At 38.1% G+C, this 20,848-nt stretch overlaps 1 protein-coding gene across 1 annotated transcript in view; it reads left to right on the plus strand.

The window, feature by feature from the left end:
* HERC2 (HECT and RLD domain containing E3 ubiquitin protein ligase 2) overlaps window positions 1-20,848 on the plus strand; it is a 554,454-nt gene that overhangs the window by 401,546 nt on the left and 132,060 nt on the right. The window contains exons 63-67 of the mRNA XM_007945978.1: window positions 4,002-4,173; window positions 5,053-5,242; window positions 6,349-6,489; window positions 12,673-12,864; window positions 16,522-16,675. Of these exons, the coding sequence (XP_007944169.1) occupies window positions 4,002-4,173; window positions 5,053-5,242; window positions 6,349-6,489; window positions 12,673-12,864; window positions 16,522-16,675 (849 nt within the window). The remainder of the gene's footprint in view (window positions 1-4,001; window positions 4,174-5,052; window positions 5,243-6,348; window positions 6,490-12,672; window positions 12,865-16,521; window positions 16,676-20,848) is intronic.

Consider the following 20,848-nt stretch of genomic DNA (forward strand, 5'->3'; position numbering starts at 1 on the left):
CATCTAGATGGCTGCTTGCAAGCTTTTAAGATCCCAGTTGCTACTCACCAAAGTAGGAGGTGGAACAGTGTTTTGTGTAGTATGTTATGCCAATTGAGCTTGATGTCCCCTGCAACTATGGTCCTAAGCACACAGGTTCAACTGCTCGCTCCCCCTGGGTAGCTGGCTGTGGCCAAGAAATGACTACAACCTTGTTCCTTGTCAGCTCTACTATACACCTGGGAATTCAGATCATACAAATAAACTTATAGGACCACTGTCTGCCAATCCTATACATGGTCTTGGGTACACTCCCTACTTCATAGACATACCTACTAGTTCAGTCTGTCCACCCATCTATCCACCCATATACCTGTTTTCCTTCACTGACAATGCAGTACTGTATGTACAAAATGGTTCATCTTTGTTGTCTGTACCTCCCATGTACCTCTCTATGTCTTTCTCTTCCTCAGTGCCACCATGTTGATCATTCACATTTGGCACATTGCCCTTCTCTTCACTCAAATTAATACTTATCTCTACCTATCTAACAGTGTCCCTCCCTGCCCTCCCACTCTTGGTAACTAACAAAGAAAATTTCCTTCCATATCTAAACTGTTCCTTGACTTTTACAATAACGGAGTAATACAATATTTGTCCTTCTGTAATTGACTTATTTCACTCAGCATAATGTCCTCCAAGTTCATCCACGTTATGTGGTGTTTTGCAGATTCTACAGTATTCTTTTCCATTGCATAGTATTCCATTGTATGTATGTACCATAGTTTGGCTATCCATTACTCAGTTTATGGACACCTAGCTTGTTGTGCATATGTCTGTTCTTATCATGGTCTCACTTCTTTAGGATATATACCTAGTAAGGGAATGGCTGGGTCAAGTGGTATTTCTAATTCCATCTTTTTAAGGATTCCCCATACTGCTTTCCACAGTGGTTGTACCATGCAGTCCTACCAGCAGTGTATGAGAATCCCAGTCTCTGCACATCCTCGCCAGCATTTGTTATTTTGTGTATTGTTGAACTTTGCTACTAGTGCTGGGGCAAGCTGGTATCTCATTGTTGTTTTGATTTGCATCTCTCTAATAGCTAATGGTAGCATAGTGGCTAAAGCACTTGACTGCTAACCAGAAGGCTGGTGGTTCAAACCCACCAGCCACTCCTCGGAAGGAAGGTTGGGCAATCCTACTTCCGTAGTGATACTGCCTCGGAAACCCAAGGAGGGGTCGCTATGAGTCGGGGCCGACTCGATGGCACATAACAACAACAACAACAATAGCTAATGATTGTGAGCATTTCTTCATATGTCTGTTGGCCGCTTGAATATCATCCTTGGTGAAGTGTCTATTCATGTCTTCTGCCCATTTTTTTAATTGGATTGTTTGTCTTTTTGTTATTTAGGTGTTGGAGTTTTCTATAAATTCTAGAGATAATTGTTGTGACAGTTTTGTATTTCATGCATTCTGATAGGTGTAGTGATATTTCATTATAGTGTTCATTTTCATTTCCCTAATGGCTAATTAGGAGCTCTTGTGGCATAGTGCCTAAGGTATTTGACAGCTAACCAGAAGGCTGGCATTTCAAATCCACCAGCCATTCTTCAGAAGAAAAACTGTGCAATCTACTTCCATAGAGATACTGCCTTGGAACCCCAGGGAGGGTTTGCTATTAGTCTGAACTCACTTGACGACAGTGATTTTGGTTTTTTTAGTTAGTTAATGGCTAATTGGAGCCCTGGTGGCTGGGCTGCTCATCAGAAATTTGTAGTTTGAAACCCATCAGCAGCTTCACAGGAGAAAGATCTGGCAGTCTGCTTCCATAAAGATTACAACCAATAAATCCCTATTGAGCAGTTCTACTATGTCACACTGCTATTCATAAGATTTTCCCTGGGCAATTTTTTCAGAAGTTGATGGCCCTGTCCTTCTTCCCAGTCTGTCTTAGTCTTGAAGCTCCACTGAAAGCTGTCCATCCTGCGTGACTCTGGTGGTATTTGAAATACTGATGGCATAGCCAGAATAGTAGTGAAACACTGATACATTACTGGAAAACTTTATGAATACCTGAGAAACATTGTCTGATATAGTGGTGGAAGATGAATTTCTCAAGTTGGAAGGCACTGAAAATATGACTGGGGAAGCACTGACTCATCAAAGTAGTGTTGACTTTAATGACATGGATGGAGTAAAGCTTTCAGAACCTTCATTTGCTGATGAGGCATAACTCAAAATGGGAACAAACAAATGCAGACATCCATTAATAATTGGAATGTGGAATGTATGAAGTATGAATCTAGGAAAATTGAAAATTGTCAGAAATGAAATGGAGTCCATAAAGATTGATATCCTAGGTATCAGTGAGCTGAAATGGACTGGTTTTGGCTATTTTGAATTGCAATCATAAGGTCTGTGTTCTGGTTACCTAGTGCTGCTCTGACAGGAATATACGACACATTGGATGGCTAAACAAACAGGAATTTATTCTCTTACAGTTTGGAGGCTTTAAGTCCAAGTTCAAAGTGCCAGGCCCTAGGGGCTGAGTGAAAGCCCCTTAGCCTTGGGCTTCAGCTCTGCCTCCCAGCCCAATGAAGCTAGAGGCTTTTCTTCACTTGGACAGCTGCTGACTGCTGAGATTCCCAAGCCCAAGGTTGACAAATAAAAAGGCACAATCCTGATGTTACCAATTCACATGGCAGGACATTCATTCAAGTCTGCTGAAAGTCCCCAGGTCAACAGAGCATGGCAGGCTGCTTAACAGCAACAACACGGCTACATGCAGGGTCCAAGTGTGCCACATGCTGGAGATCATTCCCAAAGCTGCTATTTACATAACAGGTAGCAGACCACATACCCAAAATAGCTTCTTAGCTGCTCACAGTAGATTGCACCATGGAGTTGATTACCAGGGTTATCATGGGGAATACTACATCCAACTGCCCAGCTACTCTACCAGGCATAGCCAGGTTGACATATAACTTTAACTACCACAGTCTACTATGCTAGGAATGTCACACTGAAGTGGAATGGAATGAAATTCATTATCAAAAACAATGTTTCAAGTTCTGTCTGAAGTACAGTGCTGTCAGTGATAGGATGATATCCATATGCCTACAAGGAAGACCACTTAATACTACTAGTATTCAAATTGATGCACCAAACATTAAAGCCAGAGACAAGGAAATTGAAAATTTTTACCAACTTTCTGTGGTCTGGAGTTGACCAAATGCGCAATTAAGATGAATTGATTATTACTGCTGATTGGAATGAAAAAGTTGGAAACAATGAAGAATCATCAGTATTTGGAAAAATACGACCTTAGTGGTAAACATGATGCTGGAGATTGCATGATAGAATTTTGCAAGACCAATGACTTATTTGTTGCAAATACTTTTTTCAACAATATAAACAGTGGCTGTACATGTGAACCTCACCAGATGGACTACATAGGAATCATATGGACTACTTCTGTGGCAAGAGGTGATGGAGATGCTCAGTATCTTCAGTCAAAACAATTCCAAGAGCTAACTGTGGAACACCCTATCGTTTGCTCATATGCAAGTTCAAGTTGAAGCTGAAGAAAATTAAGACAAGGCCATGAGAGCCTAGTTTTCCTCCTTGTGCCCTGGCCTGGAAATTCAGGGCAGTGAGGTGGGGCGTATGTCTGATAGACTGCGTATTGTTTATCATTTTTTATTTTTTTGTCATGAATTCTAGGGGTAAGTAAATATATGCAGCATTTTCACAGATTGCATGTATGTAGCTTAAACTGTTGTAAGCCTGTTGAGTCACAGTGTCTTCATTTTCCTATAGTTACAGTGAATCTGCTGAAAATAGCTTCTTTATAGAAGTTTAAATAAAATAGAATAAGTTATTTTTATTCTGAAAAGGCATTGATGAGTAAATCTCTGGAATAGCAAAATGCACATTACAGTGTGTTTTGGAATTAAACTAGAAGAAATAGGGAAAACTAATTTTTAAAATAGTACCAAGTTATTTTTCTCTTTTAGGCGTACCTTCAGATGCTGATTCTCCTGCAGTCAGTAATAAAATCAGTGGTGCAAATAATCCTAAGCCAAACCGCCCTTCTCTTGCCAAGATTCTCTTGTCATTGGATGGAAATCTGGCCAAACAGCAGGCCTTATCTCATATACTAACAGCATTGCAAATCATGTATGCCAGGTAGGCTGTTTGCCAGCTTTGGAAATCCTGCAATTATATGAGCTTTGTATTTTGCAATTTTTTGATTAGCCAAATGTTTCCAAGAATGTGTTACTGTCTTTAGGGTGAGTAATAGGTAACATACCCTTTGATGGTTAAGGATGGTATCTTTCTTCTTCTTTTGATGAATATTGAAATATGAATCTGTAAACCCAAGTTAAATGCTTTCATTACTCTTTTTTGGGAAAGGAAGAATTGATAGGAATTTGTAGTAATATTTAAAACCAGCTCTCATACGCTTCACTTAAGCCCTTGATAAGACAGATTTTCAGTAGTGTTATCTGTTTGAAAATTCTACTGCTATTTTTTCCATAACCTAAGTAAGTCGCTTATCTATTAATATATCATGGCTATGGACCCGATGAATAGAAATGGACACTTATATAGGAACCATAGGAGTCAGAGCCCTTCATTTCAGAGCAAAGCCAGTGTGAATCGTTGAGAGGACATTCAGTCCTTACTGCATAGATGAGGCTCCTTGGTATATTGCATGCTTTCAGTAAATATAAAATTACTCATTGTTCAAATAACTGGACCTCAGATTATAACAACAACCCAAGAGTTTTTCTCAGGATTATTCTGTTCTTATTTTTATGTTTGGCATTTTCTCACTTGTCTTCACTGTGGTTGTTCAAATAAATAACTTCCTGGGTAAACATTTCAGCTTTCTACTGAGATGAATACATGCTATTAATATTTTATATTCTTCCCAAACTGTTTTACATGTATTCTGTAAAAGTGTGGTAATCCTTCAAAAAGAGCTTATTGTATCTTTCTAACTCATACATTGTATAGCATGAGAGAGCAGCTCACCAAATGTTTGGCTTTTTGTTTTGACAGAGATGCAGTAGTAGGAGCTCTGATGCCAGCTGGCATGATGGCACCAGTGGAGTGTCCTTCATTCTCATCCGTACCACCTTCTTCCGATATGTCTGTTATGGCCAGTCCTGTGAGTGGAGAAGAATGTGTGCTGGCTGTTGATATTGAAGACAGATTGAGTCCAAATCCATGGCAAGAAAAGAGAGGAGAGGTAAAAAGTTAATTGTAAGACTATAAAACAATATTATATTAGAAAGAAAAAATAGGAATTTTCTGTTTGGGAAAATATCAGTCATTCACTAAATTTAGAGAGTTTTTGTGTCTACTGCTTTGATTTTTGGATTGAACTAGAAACTTGTTCTACTTAACTGCACATTTTTAGTGTTTCAGTGGAAATAGATTTATGTTTTATATAGTGCTTGAATGCAAGTCTTTAATCTGCATTTCTAAAATCTTAAAAGCTCTGAGAACCAAAAGTCTTGGAAAAACCCAATTTAAAAAGATGTGCAGCTCATTTTAGTCTTGTTCATGTGAATATCAGTAGGTCTTACTGCAGATATGAAGGTGCTTGACTTCCTAGCACTACCCTAGATCCCACTGGAGGTGGTAGCTGATATGTAGAAGTACTGTGTATAAGAACATTTTGAATGGCCCAAAGTGGTTTTAAAGAAGGCATTTTTTTTTAACTTTTTATTGTGATTTGAATGGAAATTTACAGAGAAAATTGGTTTTCCATTCAACAATTCATACATATTTTGTTTTGTGACATTGATTGCAATCCCCACAGTGTATTATTACTCTTTTCATGTCCTCCCTGTGTTCCCCTTTTCCATTTGTTCTCCTTTCCTATCTCTTCCTGTCCTCTGCGATTCATCTCCAGGCAAAAGCTGTTCTTTAGATTTCAATACAGCCAATTGTTTTAAGGAGTTCATACCCCTCTATTGTTATTATTCACCTTACATAAAGCCTAGATTTCTTGATGGTTACATCAAAGAGAAACTTTTTCTAAAGCCCTTGGTACATAGGAAGTATTCTAGAAATTTTGGATAACATTATTACTATTGTCATTGTTATGTTTATAATTATAATAACTATTATTACCACTTCTACTGTTGCCAGTAATGTCACATCCAATCCACTGCACAGTGTCAACTGCAGCTTCTCTTGTCGCATCCTCCATGGATTCTAACCTTGCTCAGGCCACTGGTGTAGCCCAGGCCATTTAAGAAAGGCATTTTTGACCTGTGTAGGAAATGTAACTTGTTGCTGAGTTGTTTCCACTTCAACTTCCCTCTCCTGTGTACTTTTAAAACCTAGATAATTTCTTCTGAAGATGCTGGAACTCCCTCTGCAGTGACTCCCTCTGCTTCTTCAGCTTCTTCCCGGCCATTCATTCCTGTAACAGATGATCCAGGAGCTGCCAGCATAATTGCAGAAACCATGACTAAAACTAAAGAGGTAGGAGGCTTTCTTTAACTTTTTATCTTGAAATAGTTTCAGATTTATACAGAAGTTGCAGAAGTAACACACAGAACTGTATATTGTTCACCTGGACTCTCCACTTGGTTAACACTTAGGAACCATTTGTGAGTAAATGTCAGGACACAATCTCAGTCACCCAACATACATTTCTTGAATACAAGTCCATTCACCTACATGACCAGTGTGACTACCAAAGTTAGGACATGGACATTCATTCAGCATTGCTTTCTAATCCACAGAGCTGTTCACATTTTGCTGATTGTCTCAACAATGTCTTAGAAGTCTGAGATCCAACCAAGGGTTGTGTGTTGTCTCTTTTATCTTCAACTTGGCATAATTTTTCAGTCCTTCTTTTTGGCAGAAATACTACAAATAAGGTGTTCATTACAGCACATCAAATGGGGAGACATACATTGTTAATTTGATAAAAACATTACTGGTTTTTATCACTTGGTTAAAGGGAACAGCCAGCTTTCTTCATTAGCAGTTAAATGTGTTTACTAAATATTCATGGAGAGATTTTTTGAGACTGTGTAAATATCTTATTGTGCATACTTTTTCTTACTAGTTTTTCTACATCTATTGATGATTCTAGCTGAATCCATTATTACTGTGGTAGTTGTCAGATGGTGACATTTCTAACATTCTTTCTAGGATGTAATTGTAGCGCTTTCCCTTTTCTATTTTAGATTTCCATTTAACTGATATAGTGACATATACTATCATCATTTCACCTGCAAATTATCCCAGACTTGGCCATTGAGAACCTCTTTGTGACATATTTCCATCATCCTTTGAGTACTTCCTTACTTTGTGCAAAATAGTGTGTTCCAGACTCATCTTATGCCTAAGAAGACCTTGGGTCTTCTTAATGGGTCAGGGGATTTGGACACCTAGATCTGCACTCTGGGTTATGTGATTATGTCTAGGTGTGCTTAGGTTAGAAGCTTTAATGGTGCATTGATTAAAGCATTCTGCTGCTAACTGAATGGTCAGTAGTTTGAACCCACCAGCCACTCGGAGGGAAGAAGATGTGGCAATCTTTTCCCATAAAGATTCACAGCCTTGGAAACCCTGTGGGCCAGTTCTACTCTGCCTGATAGGGTCACTATGAATCGGAATCACCTTGATGGCAGTAAGTTCTGTTTTTTGGGGGGTTTGGTCATTGGTTTAGGCCCTTTCAGTGGACAGATAGTCATACACATAAGTATTTCTATGTCATCAAAAATTTCAATTCTGTTCCAGCCCCGCAGAGTTTGGCCTCACTCTGGCCCTTTGCAGACTTTAGTGGGTCACTCTTTCTATATTTTACTGAGTTTGGTTTGCTAGTATATTTGTGAGCATTTTCACATCTTATTTTTAAGAATATTCATCAGTAATTTTCTTTTCTTGTGATGTCATTGTTTGGTTTTGGTACCAGGGTCTCAAAGAATGAGTTGGGAAATGTTTCTTCCTCTTCTGTTTTTTAGAAGAGTTTGTGAGGGATTGGTGTTAATTCTTTTTAAAACATTTGGTAGAATTGCTTGTGTCTTTTTTCAGGGTCTCTTCATTCTTTGAGTGTTTATTTTCTTTCTTGCACAATAGTGTTCCAGGCTTAAAAAGGTATTTTTAATTCCAGCAGAGAAAGAAACAGTTTTTCCAAGACGTTCTCGTAATCTTTAGTGGAGAATGGTATTGAGAAGCCAAGATCTGGGCCCATATTGCTAATTGCTACTTGGGTGTGTTCTTGAGACCTCTTAATGATCAGAGTGAAGGAATAAGTGTTAGGTGTGTAAACACAAATAGGTATTTACGTCAATATTTATTTCTCTCTCTCTCTCTCTCTATATATATATACACACATATAGAAAACCACTCATTTATACTGTTACACAACAACGCAGGATTCATTCTAGATTTTTATCTTGCTGTGTTTGTAAAGCTCTTCTCTGAAAGTAAGGAACCTGGATCCTATTACTGACTAATTGGTTCAATCTCTTTTGGAACCAGTCTCACATCTTGGCCACTATTCCCTCCTTTCTTTACCTTGTGCAGTCACTGGCACTTACAGCTGGAGATGACCAGCTAGGGATGACCTCTTCACCCTACTCAAGCTGTGACCTCCTTCCCTCACCCTCATGCAGGCTGCTGTAAAGCATGAACGCTTTCCTTACTTCCTTTGGGCCTGCAGCTCTGGCTACCCTCACTTATGGTAAGCCTTTGCTTACCTCTGACGTCCCTTGCAAGCCCCATGCTATCTGGGGGCAAACAGGCATTATTTTTTATTCCATCTAAAACTTTTGATTTACTGTGCTACTAGTGCTGGGAAAAATGTTGTGTGGGGATTATTAGTATAGTAATTATTATCTATAGTAATAAGAAAATTACTATTTTTAAATTAATGCATCTGATATCACCTTGTGAGTTTGGGTGATCTGTTAGGATAAGGGTTTAACCCAGAGATTATTCTGAAGAAGGCAGTATTTTTGCTTTTAGATAGAGGACAGATGGTATGATTTATTTTCCACAAATTAAGTTAATGAGCAAATTTTTTTTTCCACCTATTTGTTGAGTTCTCATTTATTTATGAGACATAGGAGGCATTATTATCTTATACTCCCTATAATACCTATAAGTTAAGTTTGGGTTTGATTCATATATTATGACAAGGTAATATTTATGTTTATGTTGAGCTGTATGTAATTCATGATCAAAGACATGCTGATAGTAATTATTTTTTTTTAAGCAGTTTCTCCCGACTTTTTTTTTTTTTTCTTAAGAAAACCCATTCTATTTTCACTTGGCAAGCCAGAGATGTCTTATGTAAATAATCAATTCTGCTAAATGCTTCTGCTGTTCCTCATTGAGTCAGAGTGTGGAATGTTACCATTTCTGGTGAACTTCACTTAACCCTAGGTTACCACGCAGAAGTAAGAGCCAGATTGTTTTTTTGTTTCTTTTTAAAATAATCTTTTTTATTTTTGTTACTATTGCTGTGCAAAATATACACAATAGAACATACATCAGTTCAACAATTTCTGCATGTAAAATTCAGTGACATTCAGCCATCCCCCCAGAGGGACCAAGTAGTTGAACCTGTGGGCTTGAGACCATAGTCGCAGGAGACATCAAGCTCAATTGGCATAACATACTATATAAAACATTGTTCCACCGCCTACTTTGGCGAATAGCAACTGGAATCTTGAAAGCTTGTAAGCAGCCACCTAGATGCAACAATGGGTCTCTCCTTGTGCAGAGCAAAGAAGAATGAAGAAAACCAAAAATTCAGGGAAACAGTTAGTACTAGAGACTGGTACACCATGCGATGTGCAGCCTATATGACTATGAGACCAGAAGAACTAGATGGTGCCCGGCTACCACTGTCAACCACTTGGAAAGGGATCTATTTAGGAGATTGTGGATAGAGAGGGAGAACAATATGGAACAAAACTCAAAATCATTTGGAGAAAAAAAAAAAGGGATGGACCAGGTTTGCTGGTCTGATAGAGCATACTAGAACCACTGAGACTATGGCCCCAGCTGCCCTTCAGGTCTGGAATTGAACCCACACCTATGGCTTCCAGCCAAACAAAAGACAGGCATATGAGAACATTTACCTGAGGTAGATACACTCCTTGGAGAGAACAATCATGGGAGAAAGAAGGACTGTTTATGCACAGGGAGACAGCTTATGGGGCAAGAGTGCATGGAGGGATGGACACGAGGAAGAGCTAACTATCAGGAGGCAGTGGGAGGGAAGCTGTTGCATTGTGGTAAATTGTAGTCAATGTCATGAGACAATGTGTATGTGAACTGCTGTGTGGAAAGTGACTTTGCTCTGTAAATTTTCACCCAAATCACAATTAAAAAAAAAAAAATCCGTGACATTGATTACATTCTTCAAATTGTGTAACACATTCTTACCCTCCTTTTCTGAATTGTTCCTCTCCCTTATAATAAGAACACACTGTCTCCTAAGTTTCCTTTCTAAACTTTCAAGTTGATGTTGTCAGTTTCATCCTGTATAGGTAGATTTTCAAAAGAGCGTGATGTTCAAAGCAGATACCCTTTACTAATTAATTAAACTATTACTTGGTTTAAAGAAAATGTCAGGGGATCTTCTTGGTTTAAAGGTTTAAAGAGTAACTCAGGGCAACTTTTGGTAGTTCATCCAGCCTCAGTGGCTCCATTAATCTGGAATCTGTAAAAATTTGAAAATCTGTTCTGCATTTTTCCCACTTGTGATCAGGATTTTTCTATAGAATCTGTGATGAAAATGTTCAAAGTGGCAGCTGGGCACCATTTATTTCTGGCAAAGGAGGTAATTGTTCATGGAGGCAACTAGTCATGCATTCCATTTTTTCATCCTATTCCTGTCTCTCCTTCCTCTTATGCCAGACAAATAGAGACTAGTTCTTGTACCTAGGAAATCTGCTTGAAATTTTTAAGATCCCAGGCAATATATAAGAAACCAGAAGGTAAAACCAAAGTACTAAATACATTAGGCCAGTTAACTGGATGTCCCAAGACCCATGACCCTAACCTCCAAACAAAATCAAATCCCATGAGATGTTTGCTTGTACATAAACAGCCTTAGTAGCAACTTTTTTTTTTTTTTTTTTGCAGGGCAGGGGAGGGTTGTTAAAAATACATAGTACATGATATTTGCCAATTCAACTGTTTACAGGTTTACAACTTATCGTCAATAGTTACATTAATAGACTCTGCAGTCTTACCCTTAATCAATGTAATTTTTCCATTACAGTATTTGAAATTCTGTTGGTATTAATTTCTTTCCTTACTACCCTGGTGACCACTAATAACTTTGGTCTCTATACCTTTGCCTGTTACTATTTTTTCTGTAATTGAGGCCACACAATATTTGACCTTTTTTGACTTATTTCACTCAGCATAATTTCTTCAATTCATCCATATTTTACAATATATGAAGACTTCAATTCTACTGGCTGAGTAGTATTTCATTGTGTGTATTGTATGTACCACATTTTGTTTATCCATTCATTCTACCTTCGAGCTATTGGGACTAGTGCTAAAATAAACATTAGTGTACAAATGTCTGTCTGCATATCTTCTTTCTTGTCCCTTATGTATGTTCTTAGCAGTGGACTTGCCAGGTCATAAAGTGGTTGTACTTTCAGTTTTTTGGGGAACCACCACATTATTTTCCACAACGGCCCATACCACTTGCATTCCCACCAGCAATGGATAAGCATTCTAATTTCTCCACATCTTCACCAACTTTCCCCCCCCCCCCCATCTTAACCATCTTAGTGGAAGTGAAGTGGTATCTCATGACTAATGATGTCAACCATTTTTTCATGTGTTTGGTGGCCATTTGAATATCCTCTTTGGTGACATGTTCAAGTTCTTCACCCATTTTTTGATGGATTATTTATCTTTTTTTTGTTAATTTGTCAAAGTACAGAATTGTTTTTTTAAAAAACCTTGTTCCTGGTGCAGGATTGTGGAAATCAAGAGCTCCCAACCTGGTCATGTGAATTTTAGAGTTGGCATGGGGTCACCTTTTCTTGTTTCTGTTTCTGGAGAGAGCTGGCACTCTAGAGTTTTGCTGAGATTTAGTAAGCAGGAGAGAAGAGAAGAGGCATTTCTCTGGCTCCTTGCCCTTCCTTTGGTGAGCCAGTCTGCCTAGGATACTTAAATAGCCTGTTTCCTCCCCTTTTAGCACAGAGTCATCATGATTCCTACTCCTTCCAAAGGCAGAAGCTTTAGGATAACCCAGTTCTGACAGTTCCCTCTCCACAAGGCAACACATTTAGTCAATAGCAAATCCCCATGCCTAAGCTTAAGGGTGGGATTCCATGTTGTATGGTGTTAACTTCATTCCAATCTCCCTCTGTAACAAATACCTGTAATATGAACGTGATCTCAGTAGTCAATGATCATTTCTTTGTAGTTTAAGATATTTGTGACAGATGGTATCGGTGATTTGTAAAATAGTTACTTTATCTTAAAAACATAATAGTTGGCTTTGTGAAGATTTGATGGCTTGTTATTTCTTAATTAATATGGTATTTCATGGTCTTTAACATTTAAAGTCCCTTACTCATCATTGGTAGTCATATGTCTTTTGAGTTTGTGGGTAAATTGATGTGTGTCTTTCAGTGTATCATTAATAATTTTAATTGTTTAACTTTTTAGGATGTTGAAAGCCAAAATAAAGTGTCAGGCCCAGAACCTCAATACCTGGATGAGTTCACCAGTCTGTTAATAGCAGACGACACCCGGGTCTTGGTGGACCTGCTCAAGCTGTCTGTCTGTAGCCGGGCTGGGGAGAGGGGCAAGGACGTGCTCTCAGCTGTTTTGTCTGGCATGGGTACTGCTTACCCCCAGGTGAGTCATGGTGGTGCTCTCTCCTTGGCTCTGAGGTGACCTTCTCCCAGGGAGACTGCTGTTGGAAGTACATATCACCTTCTGCTTGCTTTTATTCTAGTAGAGGGTAGTTCAGAATGACTTCTACAACACGTTAGATTAAAATACTAGGGACACGCTTTACCGATTGTGGAGCCAGTTTGAGGATTTTTTTCTTACTGATTTGTCACAGTAATTTAAATAAAGCCTCTTTTTATTGCTATGTGCTGCAGGTTCCCCCTCCCCAGTTTGCATTTTGAATTATTTAGATATTTATGCCAATGTAGAACTTTCTGATTTTTATGCAGTGAGATTGCCTTTTTTTTTCATTTTTGCCTCTGGGTTTCATACTGTGTTGAAAAATGCTTATGTATATGATACTGTTTTAAAGTTACTCTCCCAAGTTTTCTTTTAATCATTTTTATAGTCTTATTTATTAAATTTACATTTTTATCCCATCTGGGATTTATCTTTGATGTAAGAAATAAGGTAAGGATCCAACTTTATTTTTTCCTATATGGCAAACCTGTTGTCCCAACATCATTTATTGATGAACCCATATCTTCCCCAGTGATTTGAGAACCACTTTTATCATATTCTTAAGGAACTCTGGTGGCATAGAGATTAAAGCATTCACCTGCTAAGCAACAGGACAGTGGTTTGAACCCACCACCAACTGTTCTGCAGGAGAAATGATTAGGGAGTCTGCTTCCATAAAGATTTACAGCTCTAGAACTCCTATGGGGCAATTCTACTCTGTCTTACAGGGTCATTGCGAGTGGGAATCAACTCTGTGGTAATTGGTTTGTTGTTTTGGGTTTATTATATTCTGAATTTTTATATGTGTTTGGTTTTTTATTGACTCTTCTCTGTTCCATTGATCTAACTCTTTATACTCTTATACCAGTGTTTTGACTACTATAACTTTATGTTTTAACATTTGGTGGGTTTGGGTCTAATAGAACTTTCTGCTGTGCTGGAAATGTTCTGTATCTGTGCTATCTAGGACAGGAGCCATTAGTTACATGTGGCTATTGAGGACTTAAAATACAGCTAATGTACCCAAAGAACTGAAGTTTTAATTTTATGTAACTTTATTTATATTTAAATAGCCACTTGTTCTAGTCTCTGTTTAATTGGTCTAGTCCACAGATCTAGAGTAGAAGGTAAATATCACATCATTATGTCTTAACAATAGGAGCTCTGGTAGCGTAGTGCCTAAAGGCACTTGACTGCTAACCAGAAGGCTGGCAGTTCAAACCCACCAGCCACTCCTCGGAAGGAAGATGGGGCAATCTACTTCTGTAGTGATACTGCCTCGGAAACCCAAGGAGGGGTGGCTATGAGTCATGTCTGACTCAATGGCATATAACAACAGCAACAACGTCTTAACAATAGGATTGGTAAGTCCTAACAGCCTTTGGATTTCCAAAGGGCTCTCATGTATGAAAGCCTTGCTTTGCTTTCCCAGTTTGGTAGTCTTAGGTCTTAGGGAGTCTCCTACCTGAATTGCTAATATTTGATAAGTGTTGTTTTAGTACAACTAAACAGGCCTTTTAAGTATCCTAGGCAGTACAATAGTACAGTCACCAAATTAGGAAAGTATTTAACTGAAGTTAACTGCTCTTGAAAATAGTAAATGACTTGGTGAATATTTTAGGGGCTTACCACTTCTTAGTTATTGTGGAAGAAATAAAATGTTACTGGTTTCTTACCTACTAGTTTTTTGAGAAAATTTACTTGACATAATTTTGAGAGATTAAACCAAGGTGAATTGCCATAAGCAAAGCATTATTTTTTTCTACAAGTGAGAGGTGAGAATATATAAATGAGAACTCTGGTATAAATAATGTCTGGTCTTTTCTTCCATGTATCAGGCCTGATTCTGAGCATGTTCTCAGTGTAGCCATCTTAACATCATTTACTGACTAATCCATATTTTCCCTAGTGATTTGAGAACCTCTGCTGGCATAGTGCCTAAGCCATCTGACTGCTAACCAGAAGGCTGGTGGTTCAAACCCACCAGCCACTCCTGGAAAGGAAGGTTGGGCAATCTACTTCTGTAGTGATACTTTTTCAGAAACTCAAGGAGGGGTCGCTAGGAGTTGGAATCAACTTGATAGCAGTGAGTTTGTTTTTGTTTTTTTTTTTTAAAAATCATATTCTTAAAGAGCTCTGGTGGCATGGTAAAAACTTTATTTATAGATGAGATAACTGAGTCTCAAAGAGGTTTTTCTGGCTCAAGGATGCAGCCTGCTAGTAGGTGGCAGAAATGGGCTCATGCTGAGCTCTAAGTCTAACCTTCTTCTCAGAAGCTTATTAGCCTCGGCTCTGTCTGGACTGTGGGGCTTTTGCAGAGGAAGCTCTTGGCCACCAAAGACCACAGTACAGTCCACATGGAGGAACTTGATGATGCTAATATCTTCTTTTCAGTAACTCAAACCACTGAAGATATGACTATCTACAAATTGTCCTTGCCAGTGGCATGATGGCCACTCCTGTGTCTATCGGGTTTTAATATTTGGGACTATTAATAAAAAAAAGATATATTCAATATGTAATGGTAGCACTTAGGTGATAATATTAGTTTGCAACTATTCACTAAGCTAAGCTGTTCATTATCTGTTATTGTTGCATGCTATTGAGTTAATTCTGACTCATAGTGACCCTGTAAGATAGAACTGCCCCACAGGATTCCCTGTGCTGTAAATCTTTACAGGAGCAGATCACCAGGTCTTTTCTCCTGTGGAGTAGCTGGTAGATTTGAACCACTAACCTTCTGCTTATCAGCTGAGTGCATAACCATTGCGCCACTAGAATTCCTTCAATTTGTTATGTAGTTATGAGAAAATAATACACTAAAATAATCATCTATTCCTGGAAAGTACAGAATAGACATTGCATAGAAAATAGTCTTTTTTTTTTTTTTTTTTTTCAATTAAAACATTTCTGTGTTAATATATTATTTATTGCTTTTATAACATAGTGTCAGTTTTTAAAAGTAACAGTGAATAAGCTTATCATCACTAATATTGACCACTTAAATGGTATGAATCACTAAATTTTTAAAATAATAGGACACTAATGATTTTTTTGAGTGTGTGGTATGGAGCTTAACCCAATTTTGTTCCTATTTGTGGCCTCTCTCAGCTGCCATATTTTTGCCTGATTGGCTCGAATATTCTCAGCTCCTGCCACCTCTTACTTTACCTACAGTGCCTTAGGATCTTAGTAATTTTTATCACCTTTCTCTGTATTTTTGTTCCTGAGGCAGCTTTTCCTCACTAGAAAGTAATAATTTTATCTTGAAAAACCTTGTCTGTCAAAGGTTTTTCATCTTACCAGTTGGCACATATGGACTATTTCAGTGCCAAGCGTCTCCAGGCTGTTTTTATCTAGATCATCTCTAAGCTTCATAGCATCTTTGCAAGGTCTATTGTCTTGATTCGATACGTGAAGAAATTAAGCTAATAAGTTGCCAAGCTCTGATTTGGACTAGATCTCTTAGATCCCTCCACTCTGGTTCACTGTCCCTTGTGACAGGGTTAGTACCCTGGTCACAGGATCATTTGAGTGTTCTTTTTACCCTGGTATGATGGCCAGTTGATGTCCTCATGTGACCCCTGCTTCCTCTCCCAGGTGGCAGATATGTTGTTGGAACTCTGTGTAACTGAGTTAGAAGATGTAGCGACAGACTCGCAGACTGGGCGCCTTTCCTCCCAGCCAGTGGTTGTGGAGAGCAGCCATCCCTACACCGATGACACGTCCATCAGTGGCACAGTGAAAATACCAGGTACTCAGGATTGAACACTGGGGAGAGGATGGAAAGGGATGCTGCCTTTAGAGTCTAAGCTTTCCTACCAATTGCATTGGTAGGAAAATACCATTGTTTTTATACAAAAGAAACTGTAGAATTGTTTTGTCCTCCTTTTTTAAAAAACAAAAAACAACTTTTTTTTTGCAAAATAAGCATGATAGATTACCCACTGCAATGAAATCGATTCTGACTCCTAGCAACCCTTTAAGACAAAGTAGAACTGCCCAGAGGGTTTCCAAGGCTGTAAATCTTTACACAAGCAAACTGCCTCATCTTTTTCCCACAGAGCAGCTGGTGTGTTCAAACTGCCGACCTTTTCATTAGCAGCCGGATGCTTCAAATACTATGTCACCAGGGCTCCATGATACATACAGCCACACAAAATAAATTATTTGCTTGATACCTATCAGGTGGGTGCCCTAGTAAACAAACCCAGGACTAGAAATAGCCTTTGGACAGCCACTAGAAACTCACTGTGTGTCAAGTCACAGTTCTGTCCTATTAAAATGACTATCCCAACACTGCCCCAACTGTCACTGACTCATGTCTCTGGATTGTTCCTGTCACCTAAGTATACATCCTCTTTTAAATCCCTTTACTCTGTAATCTCCATCTTTTCATTTTCTTTTAATCTGTAATTTCTTTTTTTAAATTGTGATAAAATAAATAAAACATTTGCCATTTCAACATTTTTATGTGTACAATTCAGTGAAATTAATTAGGTTCATCGTGTTGTATAAAATCGTTACTATCTGTTAACAGATTTTTTGTCATGCTTAACTGAAACTCAGTGCCAGCTAAGCAATAACTTTTTCCTTACTACCCTTCACCACTAATGAACTTGGATATCTATACATTTGTATAATCTAGATATTTCGTGTAAGTGGGATCATACAGTATTTTGTCCTTTTGTAATTGTTTTGCTCAGCATAATGTTTTCAGAGTTCATTTCTCTTTATGGCTGTGTGATATGCCATGAAGGAGCCCTGGTGATTAGGCATTTAGCTGCTAACATAAGGGTGAGCGGTTCGAACCTACCAGTCATGGTACAGGAGAAAGATGTGACAGTCTACTTTTGTAAACATTTACATCCTTAGAAACCCTATGAGGCAGTTCTACTCTGTCTTGTACAGTTGCTATGAGGTGGGATCAACTTGATGACAATGTTTTGCTTTTTTAAAAAATACTCCGTTGTATGTCCATGCCAAATTTAATTTATCCTTTCATTTGTTAATGAGCATTTAGGTTGTTTCCACTTTTTGCCTATTGTGAATAATGCTGCAGTGAACATTGTGTACATGTTTCTGTTTGTGTTCCTGCTTTCAGTTCTTCTGGGTGTATACCTAGGGGAAATTGCTGGGTAATATGGTAATTCTATGTATAACTTTTTGAGGAACTGCCAACCTGTTTTTCACAGAGGCTATATACCATTTTACATCATCTGTGGGTAAGCTTATCCAGTTTTCTCACATCTTTCCCAACATCTATTATTTTACATGTTTTTGATCATATCATTCTAGTAGATGGGAAGTTATATCTCATTGTGGTTTTGATTTGCATTTCCCTAAATACAAATGATGTTGAACATTCTTCATGTACGTGTTGACCATTTGAATATGTTTTTTAGTGAAATGCCTGTTCAACTCTTTTGCCTATATTTGATTGGGTTTATATTTTTATTGTTAAGTAGTAGGAGTTTTTATATATTCTGGATATTAAACCCTTAACTGATATGGTTCCAGAAATTTTCTCCCAATCTGTAGGCTGTTTCTTCATTTTGTTGATAAAGTCTTTGATGCACAAAATAATTTTGACAAAATTCAGTTCATCTAGTTTGGTTATTTTTTTGCTGCTTGTGCTTTTGATGTCATATCTAAAACTATATTGTCAAAAATTAGGTTCAGAAGTCTGATTCAGTGTTTTCTTGTAAGAGTTTTATGGTTTCACTTTTTAACAATTAGGCCCATGAAAATTTTAACTTATGTTTTGCATATGGTGTGAAGTACAAGTCCACCATCATTGGTCATTCTGCATGTGGAAACCTTGTTATTCCTGCACCATTTTATTGAAGAAACTATTATTTCCCCATTGAAAGGGATATAGCAGCCTTGTCAAAAATCACTTGACCATAGATACATGAGTTCATTTATGGATTCTCAGTTCTCTCCTGTTGGCCTCTCTATCATAATACCAGTACCAGGCACCTTTGATTACAGTTAAATGCCAGCAAGTCATCTCCAACTCTTAGTGACCTTATGTACTACAGAATGAAACACTGCCCCATCCTGTACCACGTTCACAATCCCTACTTATATCTGAGCCCATTTTTGCAGCCACCATGTCAATCTATCTTGTTGAGGGCCTTCCCTCTACCAAGCATGATAACCATCTCCAGAGAATGGTCCCTTTTATAACATGACCAAAGTAGGTGAAACAAAGTCTGGCCATTCTTGCTTCCAAAGAGCATTCTGGCTACACTTCTTGTGGGACAGATTTAGTAGTTCTTTTAGCAATCCAAGGTACCTTGAGCATACTTTGCTAACACCACATCATAAAAGAATCAACTCTTCTTCAGTCTTCCTCATTCACTGTCCAGCTGTCACATGCATACGAGGTGATTGAAAATATGATGGGTTGGATTACACGCCTCTTAGTCTTCAAGGAGGTATCTTTGCTCTTCATTACTTGAAAGAAGTCTTTTGCAACAGATTTGTCTGAGGCAATACATCTTTTGATGTCTTGACTGCTGCTTCCATTGGCGTTGATTATAGAACCAAGTAATATGAAGTCTTTGACAACTTTAATGTTTTTTTCCATCTGTCATGATGCTGCTTATTGGTCCTGTTGTGAGGATTTTTGTTTACTTTATATTGAGGTGTAATCCGTACTGCAGACTGTAGTGTTTAACCTTCACCAGTAAGTGCTCCAAGTCATCCTCACTTTCAGCAAGCAAATTTGTGTTGTCTGCGTATCTCAGGTTGTTAATGAGCCTTCTTCCGATCTTGATGCCACATTCTTCTTCATATAGTCCAACTTTTTGGATTATTTGCTCAGCATGCAGATTGAATAAGTATGGTGAAAGGATACAACCCTGACGTACTCTCTTCTTGATTTTAAACTTACAGTATCACTTTGTTCTGTTTGAACAACAGCTTCCTGGTCTATGTGTACAGGTTCCTCAAGTGTTCTGGAATTCCAATTCTTCTCAGTGTTATCCGCAATTTGTTAAGAGCCACACAGTCAATTGCCTTTGCATAGTCAATAAAATACAAGTAAGCATCTTTCTGTTATTCTTTGCTTTGAGCCAAGATCCATCTGACATCATCTATGATATCCCTTACTCTACATCCCCTTCTGAATCCAGCTTGCATTTGTGGAAGATCTCTGTCAGTATACAGGTGCAACCATTTTTGAGTTATCTTCAGTAAGATTTTATTTGCATGTGATATCAATGATACTCAATAATTCTCACATTCTGTGGGATCACCATTGTTTGGAATGGGTACAAATATGGATCTCTTTCAGTCACTTGGCCAAATCTTCCAAATGTCTTGGCATAGCCACGTGAGTGCCTCCAGCACAGCATCCATTTCTTAAAACATCCCAGTGGGTATTCCATCATTTCCCAGAGCCTTATTTTTTGCCAATTCCTTTAGTGCAGCACTGACTTTTTCCTTCAACACCTCCTGATCATATGCCACCTCCTGAAATGGATGATCATCTACCAATTCTTTTTGGTGTAGTCACTCTGTGTATTTATCCATCTTCTTTTATGTTTGTCTTTTTGGTATTGAGGTATTGAAGTTTTCTATAGATTTTGGAGATAAGTCCTTTGTCAGAAATGTTGGGCAAATATTTTCTCCTAATCTGTAGGTTCTCTTTTTACCTATTTGACAAAGTCTATTGATGCACATAAAAATTTAATTTTTAAAGGTCCCAGTATCTAGCTTCTCTTCCACAGCCTGTGCATTCTGGGTTATGTGTGATAGTCTATTTATGCCATAAATTAGGGCTCCTAGATTTGCCCCTATTTTATCTTTGATGAATTTTATAGTTTTGGGTTTTATATTTAAGTCTTTGATGCAACTTGAGTTTGTTTTCATGTTTGGTGTGAGGTATGGGTCTTGTTTCATTTCTCTTCAAGTGGAT

The sequence above is a fragment of the Orycteropus afer genome, unplaced genomic scaffold, assembly GCF_000298275.1.
Source record: "Orycteropus afer afer isolate SDZICR_OR568_19922 unplaced genomic scaffold, OryAfe1.0 scaffold00146, whole genome shotgun sequence".
NCBI lineage: Eukaryota > Metazoa > Chordata > Mammalia > Tubulidentata > Orycteropodidae > Orycteropus > Orycteropus afer.